General features: G+C 39.1%; 1 protein-coding gene across 2 annotated transcripts; it reads right to left on the bottom strand.

Moving 5' to 3' along the window:
* Positions 1 to 1,565: 1,565 nt before the first annotated feature.
* LOC311303986 (uncharacterized protein) lies at positions 1,566 to 13,164 on the bottom strand. Of its 2 annotated transcripts, none has more exons than XM_084430785.1 (13): positions 12,935 to 13,164; positions 11,906 to 11,980; positions 11,598 to 11,687; positions 10,607 to 10,681; positions 10,301 to 10,390; positions 9,468 to 9,542; positions 8,016 to 8,105; positions 7,056 to 7,161; positions 6,884 to 6,954; positions 6,058 to 6,595; positions 4,439 to 4,585; positions 4,301 to 4,354; positions 1,566 to 1,935 (listed from the first exon to the last, which is right to left on the bottom strand). In XM_084430785.1, the coding sequence occupies exons 1-13, from the start codon at positions 13,025 to 13,027 to the stop codon at positions 1,682 to 1,684; spliced, it is 1,758 nt and encodes a 585-aa protein (XP_084286911.1). In that variant the 5' UTR covers positions 13,028 to 13,164; the 3' UTR covers positions 1,566 to 1,681. The 2 variants fall into 2 exon arrangements, with proteins under 2 accessions (XP_084286911.1, XP_084286912.1); XM_084430786.1 differs by lacking the exon at positions 12,935 to 13,164 and adding an exon at positions 12,085 to 12,178.
* Positions 13,165 to 20,342: the final 7,178 nt, after the last annotated feature.

Below are 20,342 nucleotides of genomic sequence, written 5' to 3'. Positions count from 1 at the left end.
ACAAAATGGGGTTCTGAATGAAGGTTTAAGTACGAGGGGGTGAATTATTGCTAACCTGAGTGGGAACATATCAGTGAGGAACACATTACGGTGAGAGCAAGTCATTCTGAGAAACTAGTGAAGCAAGAGCCGCATTCCTCTTTTTCTCACTCTTCTCCCTTCTCCATTTTCTACTCTCTCACCCTACATACTCTCTCTCTTAACACACACACGCACACACACACACACACACACGCACGCACGCACACACACATACTGGTTTATGTGGATTAGCCAGACTTTTTCTCCAAACAGGCCCGGTGGTGGTTTAGATGGACTACCCTTTCCTGAGGTCCTAGAGCTATGAGAGTTAGATTAAAACACTCAAAAAAATTTGAAAAAAATTCAGGACACTTTAGACTTCAGATACACCCTTCAGAGCGTGATACACACCACCCTAAAACTATTGTGGTTTATAGAGACAGTTCTCTTTTTGAAGAATATGTGACTTATAAGGACCAAAACAAACATTATTGGGACTTTAAAGGGACAATGACGTCACTTGCTCATTAACATAAATACACATTAACATAAATACACATTAACCTGACACCACCAAGCATTAATGGGACTTGAATTATTATTTTATTGCACAACTCTAACATCACCATTGTTAGTTGGTGACACTGACTAACAGCCAGATAACAGCCTGTAAGAGCTAAACAATAGATTGTCACACAACACCAGTGCCATGACAATGAGAATGGAGCAAAAAAGGTCAAATAAGTCATTCTTACCCAACTTCAAAAGACCCATGGTTGCTCATAACAAAAAATAAAAAAATATATAAAATAAAATAAAAGCTGTTTTACAGTTTGCTTTTGTGACGGCCTCTATTTAAAACATTAAAGGAACTTTGGACTTTTGGGACTTTATCTTATTCGCCGTATCCCCCAGAGTTAGACGAGTCCACACACACCCTTCTCATCTCCATGCATGCCGTAACTCTGTCTGACGCACCCACCGCTAGCCTAGCTTAGCACAAACACTGGAGGTAAACGGCTCCAGCTAGCATACTGCTCCCAATAAGTGACAATAACGCCAACATTCTCCTATTTACATGTTGTGATGTGTATAGTCACAGCGTGTACAAATAACAAGGTCACATGAGACACAGCCATCTTCTAACCATACACATACTGGGAACTATATTCTCAGAAGGCGAAGCACTGCTACTGCGGAGGGATTTGCTCGCAGGACCTGAGAAGCCCGTGGTGAGGAGCAGAGAGTTCGCTCAGAGGGTTGTGCTAATCACTCCAGCCAGCAGTGCTTCGTCTTCTAGTTAATTCTATGAGAATATAGTTCCCAGTATGTATACGGTTAGAAGATGGCTGTGTATCATGTGACCTTGTTATTCATACACACTGTGACTATACACATCACAAAATGTAAATAGGAGAATGTTGGCGTTATTGTCACTTATTGGGAGCAGTATGCTAGCTGGAGCCGTTTACCTCCAGTGTTTGTGCTAAGCTAGGCTAGCGGTGGGTGTGTCAGACAGAGTTACGGCATGCACAGAGATGAGAAGGGTGTGTGTGGACTTGTCTAACTCTGGGGGATACGGCGAATAAGCTAAAGTCCCAAAAGGTCGGCGTGTTCCTTTAACACAAACATAGAAACACCACCACAATTGTCAGTGTATTTAAATCTTTTCTTTTTCTGACTGCCTCTTTGCAGCTATTCCTCTATTTCGAACAAAGTCCCTTATATTTTGCACTGTTCTTTGTGCCAACACGGGGTCTTCCACCAGTTTGCAGTGACTGCATTCAGTTTTGGTGGCCAGTTTTCCCCTGCTTATATGACCTTTGAAGTGTCGCATTACTGCAGCGACCTCAGCCTTAGACCACACTTTCTTTGCCACTCTTCTGGATCCATGTTCCTCATCAGCATACTTCCCTGGAAGATAGGCAAACAAAAATGAATAGATCACTAAATGTGTTGTCCAGTTTAAGCCATCAAAACATGAGGTCAGTTAATGCCACAGTTGACAAGAAATTGCAGTTTACTTTTCTTAATTCACTTTGGGTATCAGTTGGTGTCTCACTCGATGTGATTTCACCAACTTTACTAGCCCACATTAGAGTGCGGACAATATGGAGTATTATTAGAATGTCTGCTGTTCATCTATTTATGTGGCCAAACCTTTTGCTATTTGAATTAATTGCAGTAAGTAATACTATAATTAGTAACATGTCTTAAGTAATTTTGGCATTATACTTCAACACACCGTATTTTAAATGAAACAAAGACTATGGGGTTTAAGGTCTGATTCTCAGTTTAAATCTGATTTCATAAGATTAACTAAATAGTGTTGGAACTTGGTCTGAAAGTTTAGTCTTGATATTGAAACTGTACGTAACAATCAGCTTAATACTACTTTTAACCTCTTAATCTTCCAGATTTTGTGGCATGTTGTGACTCAGTCATCAAGACCAATTCATTTTTAGTCTTTTAACCAACTTGCTAAAAAGAGAATTAATAGAACATACTCATGGGCAATCAAGAGAACATGTGAAGAGGAGGAGGTAACTTTACTTTTACCTCAAATTCAGTATACATTTCCTGATAATAAAGTAAGTGTATATGCTCCCTTGCAGACAAGATGTTTTGTACAAATGCAGTACAGTTAAATTTAGGGCTATTCATTTATATCTCTTTCTTTAAGATTACTCTTGCATTTTGATAGTTGAATACATCACAAAGACGTGCATAATAATGTTAAAGGGATACTTCACCGTTTTTTCATATTAAACTATGTTATTCCCTTAACTAAGACGAGTTGATGCATACCTCTCTCGTCTCAGTACGTGCACTTAATCGCTCTGGCGCGCGGCGACACTTATAGCACTTAGCTTAGCCCAGTTCATTCATTAGGGACCAAACAGAAATGAAGCTAGAAGCGACCAAACACCTCCACGTTTTCCCTATTTAAATACAGTTACACGAGTAGTTACATGACCAAGTATGGTGACAAAATAAAACATGGCACTTTTCTAAGCAGGTAAAAAGGATAACTATAATGTATGGCGGAATAGCACTTGGGACTCAAGAGCACTTCGACTTGGCGCAGTAAAAAGTCACGCTTGAAAAATCCTCTCCCTCTCACTTCTGTCATTAGAACCAACGTGACTTTTTACCAGAGGCGGACAGAGTACACAGCTTCATTACTTGAGTAAAAGTGCAGATACCCCTTGCTAAATTTTACTCAAGTACAAGTAAAAGTACTACAGTCAGATGTCTACTTAAGTAAAAGTACTGAAGTACTTGTTTTTAAAAGTACTTGAGTATCAAGAGTACATTTTCTAAATATTGCATTACTACTGCCACAGTGCTTACATTGGTAAACACAGCAAACACTTGAAGCGAAAACTATCATTAACTTGTTCAGAAAATTGAAATAGTCTGGTGAGGTGGGGCCACGGGTTGGCACATTCCCGGGACGGACCTGCTGCGTCTTCATCCATTGTTTCATCCATGGTTTCGTCTCTTATCTAAATCTGACCATGGAGTTGACCTTTGGCGGAAAGCTGAAGGTGATTGCTGATAGGCTGTCCCAATCAGTGGCGCCTGCACAATCCAATCACGTTTGAGAGGGAAACAACAAATTGAGGGTTTCCGAGATTTTTCTTTTTCTTTTTTAGAAGTAACGGGTACTCACGGTTATGGATAGAAATGTAGTGGAGTAAAGAGTACAATATTTGCCTCTCAAATGTACTTGAGTAAAGTCATGAGTACTCCCCAAAAATGATACTCGAGTAAAGTACAGATCCCTCAAAATTGTACTTAAGTACTGTACTCAAGTAAATGTACTCCGTTACTGTCCGGCTCTGCTTTTTACACCTAGTCGAAGTGCTCCCAGTGCTATTCCGCCATACACTATAGTTATCCTTTTTACCCGCTTAGAAAAGCACCACGTTTTATTTTGTGTCACCATACTTGGTCGTGTAACTGTATTTAAATAGGGAAAACGTGGAGGTGTTTGGTCGCTTCTAGCTTCATTTCTGTTTGGTCCCTAATGAATGATCTGGGCTAAGCTAAGTGCTATCAAACTGTCGCCGCGCGCCAGAGCGATTGAGTGCACGCACTGAGATGAGAGAGGTATGCATCAACTCATCTTAGTTAAGGGAATAACAGTTTAATATGAAAAAATGGTGAAGTATCCCTTTAAGGGAGTTGGGCAAAATAAGAATTTCATTGTAGGGTATAAACCACTGTGTTTCTTCTGTGCATAGACAATAAACCTCTTGAATCTGAATCTTACCTTCAGAGGGAGGTACACTCTCACTTACTGTGGACGACACAAATGACACTGATCCTGTTGAAAACAATTTAACAAGTTACTTTTGTCACAGGAAAATATACATTTTATCAGCAGTGACTATGAATTGAGTTAACATACCAAAGTCTCCCATGTCATGGTCTTGCTCTGTGGTTGTAGAGTCAGAAACCATAGGCTCCACAGTTCCAAGCTCTGATGCGGTGAGATCTGTGTTGCTGTCATCAGATTCGCTCCCACTGTCTTCAGCATCACTTAACGCAATCTCATCTGGAAAATGGCATTAGTAAAACTCAGAGGTGTAAAGAGTACTTGAAAACCATACTTGAGTAAAAAGACAGATACCTTGCAGCATAAATTACTCTATTACAAGTTACCAATACGAGTAAAAGTGATTAACAATACTTTAGTATTTTACTTCTACTAAATCTAGGCTCAAAGATGCACTAGTCCTTGACACCTGAGACAGGCAGGTGAAAATAAGAAACAATTGATTTGTAAAATGAGAATTCATGTTTATTTTCTAAAATCTAAATAAAACTGAACACCTCAATAGTCTAATAAATCAGGGTCGACACAACAGCCTCTTAAAGGGATTGTTCACCCAAAAATGAAAATTCTGTCTTCATGTAGTCAACCTCAAGTTGTTCCAAACCTGTATTTCTTTGTTCTGCTGTACACATAGATAGATATTTTATATATTTTTAACCAAGCAGATCTTGCCAGCCATTGACTAGTACAGCAGAACAAAGACAAGTTTGGAACAACCTGAGGGTGAGTAAATTATGACAATTGTCATTTTTGGGTGAACTATCTATTTAAACGTCTACAAACTCTCAAGTCTCAGTTAAGCTCAAGTGCACAAAAAGGCCACACGTAAACCAATATCCTTCAAAAAGGCCTTGTCAATAATGTGGATAAAAAAAAATTATGTTAAGTCAAATTAAATAGTCAAAGTCTACTTGCACTGGATGTGCTGGTTTTGGACTCATCACTGGCTGCAGTCCTGACTTCATCTAAATCAAACGTCTGCGATTTAGCACCTACTAATGCACTCGCATTCATGTAAAGTAGACTTGTTGACAAGTTTGGGTGAGTAAGGGCAAAACGCACAAGATATAGTTCAGTCAATGCCACTTAGATGGAAATATCACTTCTTTATAGCAAAAACAAACTGCTGCAGAAAAAGTTAGGTGCCATGCAAAATGTAATTTGTAATTGCATAACTTTTTGGCTACTTTGTAGTTGTACTGTTACTAATTACATTTACTCAAATAGTTTACAGCTCTGGTAAAACTCTCATAAATAGCTGGACATAAAAATCTGTGGTTGAAATAGCCACATCAAATAAGGAAAAGATAGTACTTGGTTTTGTACTTGCCACTTTTTGCAAAGTAACTATTTTTACTTGAGTAGTTTTGAGCTATTATACCTGCGTTTATGTTTAATGTGGTCCATGAGCACATAAGATAAATGATTACACAATCTGATATTAGGTTAATATTTAAAGTAATTCGACTGCACCTACACAAACATAATTTTGAATTACTGTCCAGCCATACTGTAGACTTAAGTTTATATTTCTGAATAGTAGTCCTCGACTCATACTTGGACATGAAAGGTGTTTTTTTTTTCTTGGAAAGGGATGCTGACTACGCCAAGTCTAGATGATTATAAATTAACATTCAAAGGAAAAAACAAAAACTCAGATAATATCTACAAGGGCTAATTTCTGTACAAACCTTCAATTTCAATCTCATCCAGTGACTTCCCCTGCATGCTGGAAAGGTTTCCTTTCTCCATTGACAAAAGGAGTTTGGAAATCTTAGCCAGTTGTGTTGTGGGAACTGGTAATCTGTAGAAGTCGCGGTGAACACGGATGTCGTGACCCAGGAAACCTGCAACCTGATCAAGTTCATTGTGTTTTAAATTAAGGACTTGTGAGAGTGTGGCAACATGTTTCCTGAGTTGCGTTGACCTAAGGTACTCAGGGTGCTTTGCTCCACACTGGCTTGCATGAACATGCAAACAATCATGTCCTCTGTAGTGGCTCATTGAAGTTGGTCTTGCAAACAGGAAGACATTTATGGCACAAATGCCACATTCAGTTCTTCTACTGGCAAGTAGTGACAAAGCATATTCTGACTCCAAATCAGGTATGTATTCCTTGTCAGACATGTCCTCAGCATCATCAGATGATATTTGGTCCAATTCTGGATGTGGAATTTTGTCCTGATCTGACAGCAGTTCATCCTCAGAAGCCTTAGGAGACTGCTGCGCCTGAATTGGTGAGAAAGCAAATTATTTGACATGGTGATTGAATCTTATGGACCAGTAGTTCTCAATTCCAGTCCTCATGACCCACTGCTCTGCACATTTTGTATGTCTCCCTTATTTAACACACCTGAACCAGATCATCAGCTCGTTAGGAGAGACTCCATGAACTGAACTGAGTGTGTCAGATAAGAGAGACCTACAAAATGTGCAGAGCAGTGGGTCACGAGGACTGGAATTGAGAACCACTGTTATAGACAGTTCAAGTTCAACACTCACTTAGTAGATACTCACCTGTGCTGTGCTGTTAAAGTCATCTCTTTTAATTTGCTTGAGGCAGGATTTATGCCAGACCCCTGAACAAACTGGAACACATTTGAGTAAAATAATGTTAACACTGCAGGTCTATTTAAGTGGTTAGAGCACAACACATATATACTCTATACTAATTCACTAAATATCTAACCTGTGCATCGATAGCCAAGCCACTTGAAGGAAGATACGGGTCCCACACAACGAACACACTTGTCCAAGGAGGATACTGTTGCGCACACAAGGCGGTGTTTTTGACACTGTTGGCGAAAAATTTAATTGTAGTATTTATTTATGCCACATAGTTTGGACAAAGATATTTTATATTTAAGCCACATAGTTTGGACAGAAAGATATTTCATATTTACATGTCGATATCCAATCATTTTAAATCCAATACCAATGTGACATTTAATTTACCTCATACATATGATTACCCTTTTATTGCATTTTGTTATTTATAGCGTATCTTATTTATATGCAGCTTATTTAAAGCATATCCTATATGAAGATATACCTTCTTCATATTTTTAAATTGTAGATGGGGAATATGTAGTTAGCCTCAGTGCCAGGAGCTGACTTCTTGTAGCCCAGTATAACTAATAGGGTGCCTATCCATTACATGTAACCAAACATCTTAGAATTCACATTTAACCAACATACAGATCCAATGCAGGCAGTCCAAGTGTTCTTAAAAACCAAAGTGATGCCTCTGGGGACGGGACCCTCTAAACTGTATGGACCTCCCAAGTCATATTTGGGTGGGGTTCAGTGTTAGATACACATACACTCAGATATTATACTGACTGTCCTTCCATTCCATTGTCCACATAAAGCATGTTCTACTCAGGCGCCTGTCCACATAAAGCATGTTCTACTCAGGCGACTACACACACACACACACACACACACACACACACACATACACTCAGATATTATACTGACTGTCCTTCCATTCCATTGTCCACATAAAGCATGTTCTACTCAGGCGACTGTCCACATAAAGCATGTTCTACTCAGGTGACTACACACACACACACACACATATATATTGAAATAGGTTGGCATATTTAACATTTTGCCACAAATAAGTTGTACATCAAATTTAATTTACCTCTCCAACCTTGGTGAGTGGGCCGAGCTCTGGACTAGTCTGATTCGGGTGGCTGACGGCTGTATGGGTGCACTTGCTCTCAGTGGTCAGCTGTAGAAGATCAAACAGAGACAAAGGACAATAAAGAGAAAGTCCAGGGAGCGTGACACTAGAGAGGACATTTGACATCTGAATAAAAAAAGAAACCATTCTAGTGTTGACAGAAAGACACAGGAAAACCTTGCTTTAAAACTCACTAGCCGCGTTTCCACTGTCGGGCCAGGGCCGGGCCAGGGCTTTAAACGGGCCGTGCCGGGCTAATAGCCTCGGGCCAATAGCACCGGGCATGCGTTTCCACTGTCGGGCCAGAAGCTCCACAGCGCTTCACTAAAACACGCCCGTAACACGCCTCTCTGGGACAACGTCACACTAACCCATCATTTCACCAACAAATGGAAGTTTTATCAGAAAACTAATCAGAAATCACTGGAAACAGCGTTGAAAACAAACACGATAAAAGCGGCCGTTTGCTAGCTTTTTTTTGTTTGTTTGTTTAGCAGCTACTTGAATATTTAAAACCCAAGCATCGATGTTTTACCACAGGTTTACAATAAAAAGTGATACATTGATCATAATGAATTAATTTATGTGAAAATTGCACATTAGTCACTCAGAAATAAATTACCGTTAGGTCTATTTCACAAAAGAAAGAGGACACACTTACTTCTTCAGTCGCGTCTGTTTCTTTATCTGGTAACTTAGTTACAGGACATAATCCATCACATTTAGAAAAAATGATCATTTCTACAAATATATGCCATACGACCTGAGGAGCTTTAGCACTCTCTCGACTCCCATACAGATATTTTCAGTCAGAGAAACAGAGGAAGCTCCCGAAAAAAAAAGTTACTTTATTTTTTGATAGTCCGGTTTAAAGAGACGAGACGTAGGCTACTGACAGATCAAATAAAAACATGACTGTGATAGCCTTTAAGATTGGTCTGATTTCTTCAAGCATTCGCTATGTTTTTTTTTTACTATGTGTATCTTCAAGCGTTTACTATGTGTACTATGGTAACGGCTAGCGTGCATAGTCTTTTGCATCACAAACAGAAGGCATTCAAACATGAACGCGATTTAAATTTTTTTTTTTTTAAGTCTTAAATGCTGACAGAATTCATCCGGCGCTGCCGTCTCTCAACGGTAAACTCCTCCTCTGTTGGTAACCACTCCTCTAGCCCGAGCTGGCCCGCTTTGGCCCAAGGTATTCGACGGGCCAGAAATCCTGGCCGTTGGCCCCGAGTAAGCCCCGATCAAGCCCCGGAAGTGACAGTGGAAACGCGACTGGCCCTGGCACGCACTAGCACGGCCCGGCCCTGGCCCGACAGTGGAAACGCGGCTACTGACAACTTCTTTGATATTAACAATCAAGTGCAAGACATTAATAAAAATCTATCTTTTGTGAGGACATACCTCTTCAGTATCATCAGTTGTGGAAGGGGGATTTGTGGTACAACACATCTTTGGAGACATTTCATCATCAAGGCCCTGTATAAAGGAAAAAACAAACAAAAAATATTGTAGACCGTGGACTATGAAAACTACACTGATGAACACATTTGTGTTCACCGCGACTTCTACAGATTACCAGTTCCCACAACACAACTGGCTAAGATTTCCAAACTCCTTTTGTCAATGGAGAAAGGAAACCTTTCCAGCATGCAGGGGAAGTCACTGGATGAGATTGAAATTGAAGGTTTGTACAGAAATTAGCCCTTGTAGATATTATCTGAGTTTTTGTTTTTTCCTTTGAATGTTTGAATGCAGCTTATTTAAAGCATATCCTATATGAAGATATACCTTCTTCATATTTTTTAATTGTAGATGGAGAATTTGTGGTTAGCCTCAGTGCCAGGAGCTGACTTCATGTAGCCCAGTATAACTAATAGGGTGCCTATCCATTACATGTAACCAAACAACTTAGCATTCACATTAAACCAACATACAGATCCAATGCAGGCAGTCTTAAAAACCAAAGTGACGCCTCTGGGGACGGGACCCTCTAAACTGTATGGACCTCCCAAGTCATGTTTGGGTGGGGTTTAGTGTTAGATACACATACACTCAGATATTATACTGACTGAAGCTTGAAAAAGCATGTTTAGACAATGTCCTTCCATTCCATTGTCCACATAAAGCATGTTCTACTCAGGTGACTACACACACACACACACACATATATATTGAAATAGGTTGGCAGATTTAACATTTTGCCACAAATAAGTTGTACATGAGATTTAATTTACCTCTCCAACCTTGGTGAGTGGGCCGAGCTCTGGACTAGTCTGATTCGGGTGGCTGACGGCTGTATGGGTGCACTTGCTCTCAGTGGTCAGCTGTAGAAGATCAAACAGAGACAAAGGACAATAAAGAGAAAGTCCTGGGAGCGTGACACTAGAGAGGACATTTGACATCTGAATAAAAAAAGAAACCATTCTAGTGTTGACAGAAAGACACAGGAAAACCTTGCTTTAAAACTCACTGACAACTTCTTTGATGTTAACAATCAAGTGCAAGACATTAATAAAAATCTATCTTTTGTGAGGACATACCTCTTCAGTATCATCAGTTGTGGATGGGGGATTTGTGGTACAACACATCTTTGGAGACATTTCATCATCAAGGCCCTGTAAAAAGGAATAAACAACAAAAAAAGATCAATTATAATAAATATCTTGAAGACAAGATGTTCCCTGTGTAGCATTCAGTGAAAAGATATCATGGCTGTATTTCAGTGAGTGTTTTGTGGAAAACATGTAGTCTCTGAAACGGTTCTTTAGTCGCTGAACAGGCCACATGACTACAGTCTGTAGACTATGAAAACTACACTGATGAATACAGCATTTGATTACTTTGTTGTTTATCTATTGTCAGCCAACTCCGTAGAATGATTGCACTTCTAGAATAATTGACTAAGCTTTTACATGGAGTGAGGTGCTAGTCCTTTTATAGTTCTTAGATTTGCTATGATTCTTTTAAATGACATCTTGTCATGAATTTTCGTCAGTGCTGTTGAATGGGTGCCTTTCCATTACATGTAATTAAACAACTTAACATTCACATTAAACCAACATACAGATCCAATGCAGGCAGTCCAAGTGTTCTTAAAAACCAAAGTGATGCCTCTGGGGACGGGACCCTCTAAACTGTATGGACCTCCCAAGTCATGTTTGGGTGGGGTTCAGTGTTAGATACACATACACTCAGATATTATACTGACTGAAGCTTGAAAAAGCATGTTTAGACAATGTCCTTCCATTCCATTGTCCACATAAAGCATGTTCTACTCAGGCGCCTGTCCACATAAAGCATGTTCTACTCAGGTGACTACACACACACACACACACACACATACACTCAGATATTATACTGACTGTCCTTCCATTCCATTGTCCACATAAAGCATGTTCTACTCAGGCGACTGTCCACATAAAGCATGTTCTACTCAGGTGACTACACACACACACACACACATATATATTGAAATAGGTTGGCATATTTAACATTTTGCCACAAATAAGTTGTACATCAAATTTAATTTACCTCTCCAACCTTGGTGAGTGGGCCGAGCTCTGGACTAGTCTGATTCGGGTGGCTGACGGCTGTATGGGTGCACTTGCTCTCAGTGGTCAGCTGTAGAAGATCAAACAGAGACAAAGGACAATAAAGAGAAAGTCCTGGGAGCGTGACACTAGAGAGGACATTTGACATCTGAATAAAAAAAAAGAAACCATTCTAGTGTTGACAGAAAGACACAGGAAAACCTTGCTTTAAAACTCACTGACAACTTTTCTGATATTAACAATCAAGTGCAAGATATTAATAAAAATCTATCTTTTGTGAGGACATACCTCTTCAGTATCATCAGTTGTGGAAGGGGGATTTGTGGTACAACACATCTTTGGAGACATTTCATCATCAAGGCCCTGTATAAAAAAAAAATATATATATATATATTGTAGACCGTGGATTATGAAAACTACACTCTGATGAACACAGCATTTGATGACTTCATTGTTTTTGTTCTTACATTCTGTAATGGTCAGTATCATCTATGGTGTGCTGGTTAGGTGGTGCTAACAAAAGCTATAAAAATCATGTTCCACCTGAAAGCTTGATGGAAAATGTACAGTATTTTGGTATGTGAAATGTTCTATGGTTAAAGCATTTCTTATATGAGAACTAACAATTTCACAAAGTTAGTTAAATAAAGTCAAGAAGATAAAAACCCGGTTTTTTTATTTATTTATTTTTTTTTTAAATAACACTCTACACACAGCACATGATACCTGTCAGGTCTGTTGCCCCTCATGTTTTGTATATTGATCATTGTGGTTGGTTACTATGGTACCAATTAATTTATCTTACAGGTTTAGTACACTAACAGAACATCATAAACACATTACATTTATTTAATGGCCTGAAAGTACTCATATTAATGATATCACAGCCTTCCTGTGTCACTGCAACTTCATATTTAAACACAATAATGTTGGGCTACTAAGAAAATATTTAATTCTATAAAACAAACACAATGTCTGTAGTAAAAGTTAAGGCTTTAACTAGCTTCGCCCTGCTCATTAAGCCATGCGGTAGCCACAGCTCAACTTAACCTAGCTAGCTTTCATTTTAAAAACAAAACTACCAAATTTGACCTGCTCGCAATGTTACTTCTGTCCTCATCTCTACCTGCTGTCCTCCACCTCTATAGCCCGAGGCTTAATGAGCAGGACATGTTGATAGCCACTCAAGCTAGCTCAGCTAATATTGTGGTAAATATATAGCATTTTACAGTAATTGTAAGTTACAAGTTACAATTTCTTGCAAATAGGAAACACTTCATGCAAAAATGCAACTATATGTATAAATATAATTATTACCTGTATGTATTTAATCCAGTAAACCCAACGACGTCGAGCTGACACTTCCGAGGTGTGGTCCATTAGGTATTTAATTAGCGACAGCTGGGCCATGTGCTGTGGGCGGAGCTTCCCGTCGACTTCTGTTTGTTACCGCCCACGTGCGCAAACCAGCCAATCACAAGACGGCCCGCCAAAATGCACCGTGTGTATCAGAAATGTGTATGAAACTGCAATATATAACCCAGCTGTGGGGTCGCTGTTCTATACACTGGCATACACTCAAAATCAGGTCAAGTGGTAAATAAGGACTTTCAAAGAAAAAGAGAATTTATGTTGTTCAGACACTAACAAATGCAGTTACACTCTTTGATTTATGAGGACCTTGGCATAGTCCCCGTATTACCCTTAGGTCCGGGGAGCCCAGGTGAAATGTCCGGCGTGTTGTCCGTGTAAACCACATATCCCAACACACACACACACACACACACACACACACACACACACACACACACACACACACACACACACACACACACAGTCACTGTCACTGTCAAATGAAAGAAACCAATGAAAGGCGTCACGCAGGTGTGCGTCTGCAGCTGTGATGGGGGAGATTCTCATTGTTTACCTGAGGGAGGTTTCAGCCCTGTTACACTCCTTTTCCTTCACTTTTTTTTTTTTATATATTTTTTATTTTGTGCGGTGGAAATAGAATCACAGTTGAAGACTTGGTCTTGCAGCACTTGAATCAAGAGAGAACAGACTATAATAAATGCTATTGGCTGCTCTTAATTATTGCGCACTGAATGTAATTTCTTCCCTGTTAGAACACAATGAAGTGCTTTCTGAAGTCTGTTTAGCAGTTGCCGCAGAATGTGCATTTTCATCAAAAACCAACCCCCTGTGCTGGTTCATTTAATCGCTTGTTTGAGTCCAACACACATGAGAGGAACAAAGCACATTTATAATATTCATAAATTGCAGTACTCATACTGAGTTGAATAAATGTGTCAGCAGTAGAGTGACTGATAAATTGTGATTGTTAACTTAATACAATACATTTTTGTGTTTTACCTGATGGGTAATTTTCCATACTTTTTGGGTTGATTTTATATTTACCATTTACATGTATATTTTGGTGTTTGTTATCATATTATTTAACATTTTTATTATAATCATAAACACACCAGAAATCTCTCACATTAACAGAAAATAACTTACTTCGGTGTTGCAAAAAAAAAGGTGGATACACATGGGTGGATCACAGTGTTGCATTGTGGGAGATTGCATAGCTAATAGTTTTATACGTGATAGTATAGTTAATTATACTCACTATAAATAAATCAATAAATCAATAACATTACATTATTTATTACCCTCCCCGCCCGCATGTTTACAGTAATATACTTAATTGTCAGGAAAATTATGACAAATGTTCTTAACAGATTTCACGCCTTATACAGACAAATTGAAGCATTTTAACATTGCCAACAAGTATTCCATTTTTAAAGTGATGAATGTAAAGTCAGGTTAAGGTTACTTCAATTGCCACCAAAATATTTGAATGACCTCATACTAATGCAAGAGGTCATGGAATTTTATTCCAGTTATTCGCCAGGCCTTCCTTAGACTCTCAGGATATGTCTTAACGATTATAGCACAGCTTTATGCCATTGATTTAGTCCTTCCCAAGGCTACTCTTCAGCACTCTTGGGCTTCTCCCAAACAGACAGCGGCTTTGATGGCTGTCTTGAATTTGTTGGACTTCAGTTAAAAGTCTTTAGATGAGCGTCAGAGTTGACAGTTCTGGCACATCAAAGCACTCGGATCTCAACTGTCAGGGGACGCTATCTAAAACTGAACCCGTCAAAACCCAGAGTCCCATTTGAACTTGGTATTTTACCCTCTTTTAAAAACAGAGCGGCTCTCACAGTCTAAGCTAAAAGCAGTTTATTGCAGCCAGCTTTTGACCCAACTGGCATGGAAGAAAACAACAGATGCCTCCTGAAATGGAAACTTGATCTACAGTGGAGTTAAAGAGTAAACAATCTAGTAGCTGAGTGTATTTTTTTTTTTTTTCAACAGCCAGTTCCTCAGTAATGATTTTCTCTGCTCTATTTTGCTGCATTGTACTGACTCCATTTCAGCCTTATGGCCTTGTTTCCACAAGGCAGGCTCAAATGTGGAGCTGAATTGGTTTCTTGGAAAATCTATTGCAGGTAAAAGAGATTAATTCCTCCCCTATTACCATCCAGTTATTCTTCAGCTCCACGCCGACAGTTTCCAGAGGCCTGCATTGCCGTGCATCACCATTTCTCTCGCTGTTGTCTCAAACTCGCATGAGCCACATCTCTCAGCCCTCTGTAGAAGATTGCCTTCATCTCTCTCAAAGTCTCTTGATTAAACTGCGTTCATAACCATAAGCCTCGTATTCATCATAGAAATCCCTGTGCCTGTAAAGTACTCACATATAGGATAGTTTACACAACACAAAAGAGTGACATGAAAGTGGCATTTCTTTTATTATGGTCTCGGTTATGGTAGTAGAGCTCGGCTGTCGTCTTGTCAATGTGTTTGGCTGCCCTAGTTTTGGAATTATTGGTGGCCTCATTCAATATAATGCATGCATAAGGGCTTAGTGGCTATTATTGCTTTTGGTATCACTTTATTTTGGTGCTCCCACAACAGACATTCTACTGTCTATAAGTAACTTTGCAACTACATATCAACTTATTCTACTTACCTGAACCCTAACACCTAACTCTAACCTAACAGCCTACTAATACTATAATGAGACTTAGTTGACATGTTACTTATCAAAATAAAGGATATATAAATATATATAAAGCGACACTGTTTTCATTCAGTCAAACCAGAATTTATTCAGACACCTTCAACGTTTCTCCCATTATCACAGTTTATTCGCTATAGTTTAGAAAATGGTAATAAAACATGACAAGAACTTCATATAAGTTAATATTTCACTGGTTTTGGCCATCCTTCTGTTAGACTGTCTAACAAATGAATTCGACTGAATAGCTGTCAGCTGTTAAAATCAAGTACACAACTAGATAATACCAATTTAGGTCAACCAATTACCAAGCAATGCTTAATTTTGTTTAGTCTGTAGTGTAATAAGGTCGCATTAGCAATTTAAGAAAAAACACTTAACCAAAATATGGTCAGGTCAAAGTGTCTGAATAATTTTTGGTCCCAAATCTTTTATAAATTTTACTGGTAGTGCACCGTATGAACAGTTTTTGGGTATAATATTTCACAGTTTACTTTATTTTGCTGTCTTCACTTACATAAATGAACTATAGTGTCCTGCACCCATAGTAAAAAAAACTATAAAAAAATTGTATCTGGTGTCTGAATAATTTTTGGTTTGACTTTTGACAGATTTTTGGTTATATATATATGGAGTTTTTTGTTGCTTTTTTCAGATTGTATTTGAATAAATAGTTTTACCTTTAGTGCAATGACAAATACAAACACTATTTTTTTATTTTAGAAACTTTCTTTGTAATATCACATTTCATTTTTCTCTCACAGTTTAAATGGATCTTTATACATAACTGTCTTTATATCTTAGGAATATCCTTAAATCTACTAACAATGTTGTTTCTGTAAGCAATGCTAATACATGAATATGTCCTACTACAGTATATGTTAGTGCATCATCAGGGTACCTGTCCCCCCATAGCTATACATCAACGCAATGAAAGTGGATGGCAATGTTCCCTTGGAGTCGCCAAGGTTGATTTGTAGGAGTAGAAACAATACATTGTCATTACTCTGACAGAGGAAGGTTTGCTATTCAGACAGGGTTCCCTCCATGCATAATGAAAAGTATTCACTAGATCAACCTCTTTTATCTGTGCATATATGTCCTCTCCTGTGCCCCAACTGAAATAAGCCACCTTTCAAACCATGTTCTCCTTATTACCGCGATTGAGACAAAACACTGCGCCATGAGCGAGTCGTTTGAAATCATGCATAGCTGTTGCCTTGATGCTAAAAATGCAGCCTTACCTGACTCTCCTCACATGTAATCAATCATTCAGTTGGCATTCAAGTCATTTTCTCTCTCACAGAAGACATGTAAAGGCATAGCAAGTTTCTCACAAGTCTCCCTGTGAGGAGGGAAGGTACAGATCAAAGAACAACAGGTTTAAGTCTTTGAGATGAAAAGTAAATCTCTCAGTGCAGAGGTGGTGAAGTATATACTCACAGGGATTTGGGGTTTGTTGGGCGATGGCAGTTAGCAGGCGGTGTTAAACTGTTCCAGCTCTGGGCGGCTCGCAGCTGCGACACGACAGCTGTGGCTGGAGGTTTGAGGGGTTAGGAGGAGGTCAGGGGAACTGAATGGGGCTTTTGCGGTCATTAAGGTGGTGTAATGTTGAGTTCTTGGATGACAGGAAGTCAAATGATCACAATCACGTGATGCTCGAGTATGAACGAGCTACATTTATTATGGTTCCCCTATGGCCTTCATTCCTCGTGCTGAGTATAATCGAGTTTGGGAGTCAGTATCATCCCTAGTGGTGAGACTTCTATTTTGTGCATATTGTATTATTTAAAAGTAGCCTATATGAGCACTTTTTAATTGTTTTACTGTAATGAATAGGCTACACATCGTCAACTTCGCTTAAATCTGGCAAATACTGAATGTTATGTAATAAATAAAAAAATCTCAGTGACAAATAAATAATTTTTATGGTCTAAATTTGTCATTTTGTTCACAGTAGCGCTTAAGTAGGCCACAACATTCGGCACAATTTAACATCTTCGTTCTGGGCTCTTGTGTACTCAGTTGACGTGCGCTTTCAAGAGATTTTGAAAGAAGTCTGGAGAAGTGTGAGCGCTGATCAGCAATGTAAAAGATCCGTCTGGCCTTTCACTCCCTCTGTCATTCATCAACAGCGTCTGACAGCCTGATGCAAATCCAGTAGGAGGTTTGTCTCTATTTTGATGCCACGCACTGAGAACATTTTCCTAGGGCAAGGTGTCTAAAATTGCAGCAGAAATTAGAGTCTGAAAAAATGTTTAGTCAACCATGGAATGGAATGACAAAGTAGCTATGAAAAGTGTCTTTCAGTGTATCAACGGGGATAAAAGACATGTGAGGACAACAGATATATAATTACAGATGCCACAGAAGGCTTTTCACGGAAGGGAAATCTCTTAAGAAATAAGCTTGTGGCAGGTTTTTGTGCGTGCTGCACACAAATGATTACAAATAGGCAGAGAAGAGCAGCTTTAAGAAACTATACAAATGAAGCAGCGATACGGTTTCAAAAAGGTGTGAGGTGACAGTCAAAATGGTGTGTAAATCAAATTCACATCTCTCCTGTGAAGATATGCTATTCTAGAACTATAATTCGTAATTGCAATCATGCTCATTTTTAATGCTGGTGTGATGTTTTATTCAAATCACAATGGTAGTTTTAGTGTAAGGTTTTGAGTCGGAAATGACAAACTATAGAAATGTGAGTTTTGTATGCTGGTTTCAAACACATACTCAAAACTGTAATGTTTATTTAATTTAATTTAATTTAATTTAATTTAATTTAATTTTTTTAATAAATACTGTCCACCAAACTAAAATACCAACATAATCATACTTTTGTAATATACAATTATTTCATATTTTAACAAATGTGAACAAACTCTTTTGCTTTGTTTTTGCATTGTAATATAATATGAAGTTATAATCGTAATTAAACTAAACTATACCTGTTCTATCTCCATGCAGCATATAGGCATTATTGTCTGACTCCGGGTCGAATTGAACGCCTCCACTGAGAGTTTCAGATATTTTCAGTGCGTCCTGACAGCGGAGCACGACCTCATGAAGCTCTGCCGTCTTCTCCCGGAGGCACCAGCTTATTTGCATTTAAAGGGATACACACAAAAATGCCGTGTTTTTGCTCACCCCCCAAAAAGGGCCATTTTTAACATGCTATAAAAATGATCTGTTGGGTATTTTGAGCTAAAACTTCACATACACACTCCGGGGACATCAGAGACTTATTTTGCATCTCTTAGAAAGGGGCATAATAGGTCCCGTTGAATGTTTCCTCAAAAAAAAAAAAAAAAAAAAAAATAGAGAGAAAAAATTCTTACTGACCTAAAACTTTTAAATGGTGTGTGTGTGTGTGTATATGAAACATGGAAACATTAATTAATTTTTCTTTGCCATATAATTGTTTTAAAATGTATGTGTTTTTTTAGATTTTTTTTCTTGGGAAGCAATAATGGTGGAAATAGCACTATAGATACCTATACAGAAAAGAAGTGTGATAACTTGTCCCTATATCTCAGACCTGTGAGCAAATCCCGTGTTTCCTTATAAAAGTTCATACATCTGCGCTCATTATCTCATGCGGCCATTGCCTTTCTGTAGCTTTGTGCCAAGTTTCTTCTGCCTCTCTGAGAGACAGATGGACAACGTTCCCTGTCTGCCGGTGTGAAGAAATCAACCCCCGATGTCTCCGCGGCTCTCTCAACTCCTCCTGGATCCTCATTGTGCCACCTGGCACCAGAGAGCAAGCTTCTTCGTGACATGATCAGCCTGAATGTCAGCATCAGAGGCTGGTGGTGAAGCTGTATTTTTAGATGTCCTGCGCTGTGATTGACCCACAATTATCCGCAGCCTCTCAGCGTGACGTTGTTGGGAATCAGGGGGTCTAATCAGGAGTTTCTCTGTTTGTGTTGGTGCTAAGGAGGACCTCCAGATTGCTTGTTAACGCAAGCAGAGTCTGAGTCATTTGACTGTTTGTACACTCGTAAAGCCCCAGGCCCGAGAATAGACCCCTGTGCTGAGAAAAGACCCCCCAACTTGTGTCATCTCCTCTTCTCGTCTTTGGCAAAATAGCGGCTTGTTGCACAATATGCTGGGCTCTGACAGCACCCACAAACCCGGCTAGCATGATGGCACACACACATATTCAGTCAGGAGCTGCAGCACACACATGCTGGAGAGGCCGTGTGTCAGAGCCTGTCACCTTACTTCCTGTGAACCTCTGAGTCTGACAGAAACAGAAGGGGCAGAGGGAAGCATGAGAGCGGTGAAACAGCATAATTCCTCTTGTTCTTTCTTTTTTTTTTTTACTCACAGGTCTCTTGCAAGTCAAAGTTTGATGCTGGAAGGCCAGATGAGTGGCAGAAACATGGAGTAACGCCCTGAATGTTCACTTTTTGGCAGGATGTGACTTGGAGTAATTTTTTTTTTCTGCTTTAAGCCTTTGGCTGCTTCTGGTTGTTGCAGGTCTATTGATCTCGATGGTCATAGAAAAGCTTTTTTCACTTTTTCATTGTAGTCTTGAGCTAGAGAAAATAAGCCTGTGACTGATTTACTTTCTAATCTACACTACTGTTCAAAAGTTTGTGGTCCTTAAATTCTTTTTTTTAATATGATTTT

Source organism: Rutilus rutilus (genome assembly GCF_951802725.1).
Source record: "Rutilus rutilus genome assembly, chromosome: 14".
NCBI classification, from domain to species: Eukaryota; Metazoa; Chordata; class Actinopteri; order Cypriniformes; family Leuciscidae; genus Rutilus; species Rutilus rutilus.
The sequence above is the reverse complement of the archived record's forward strand: the minus strand, read 5'-3'. Positions and strand labels throughout refer to the sequence as shown.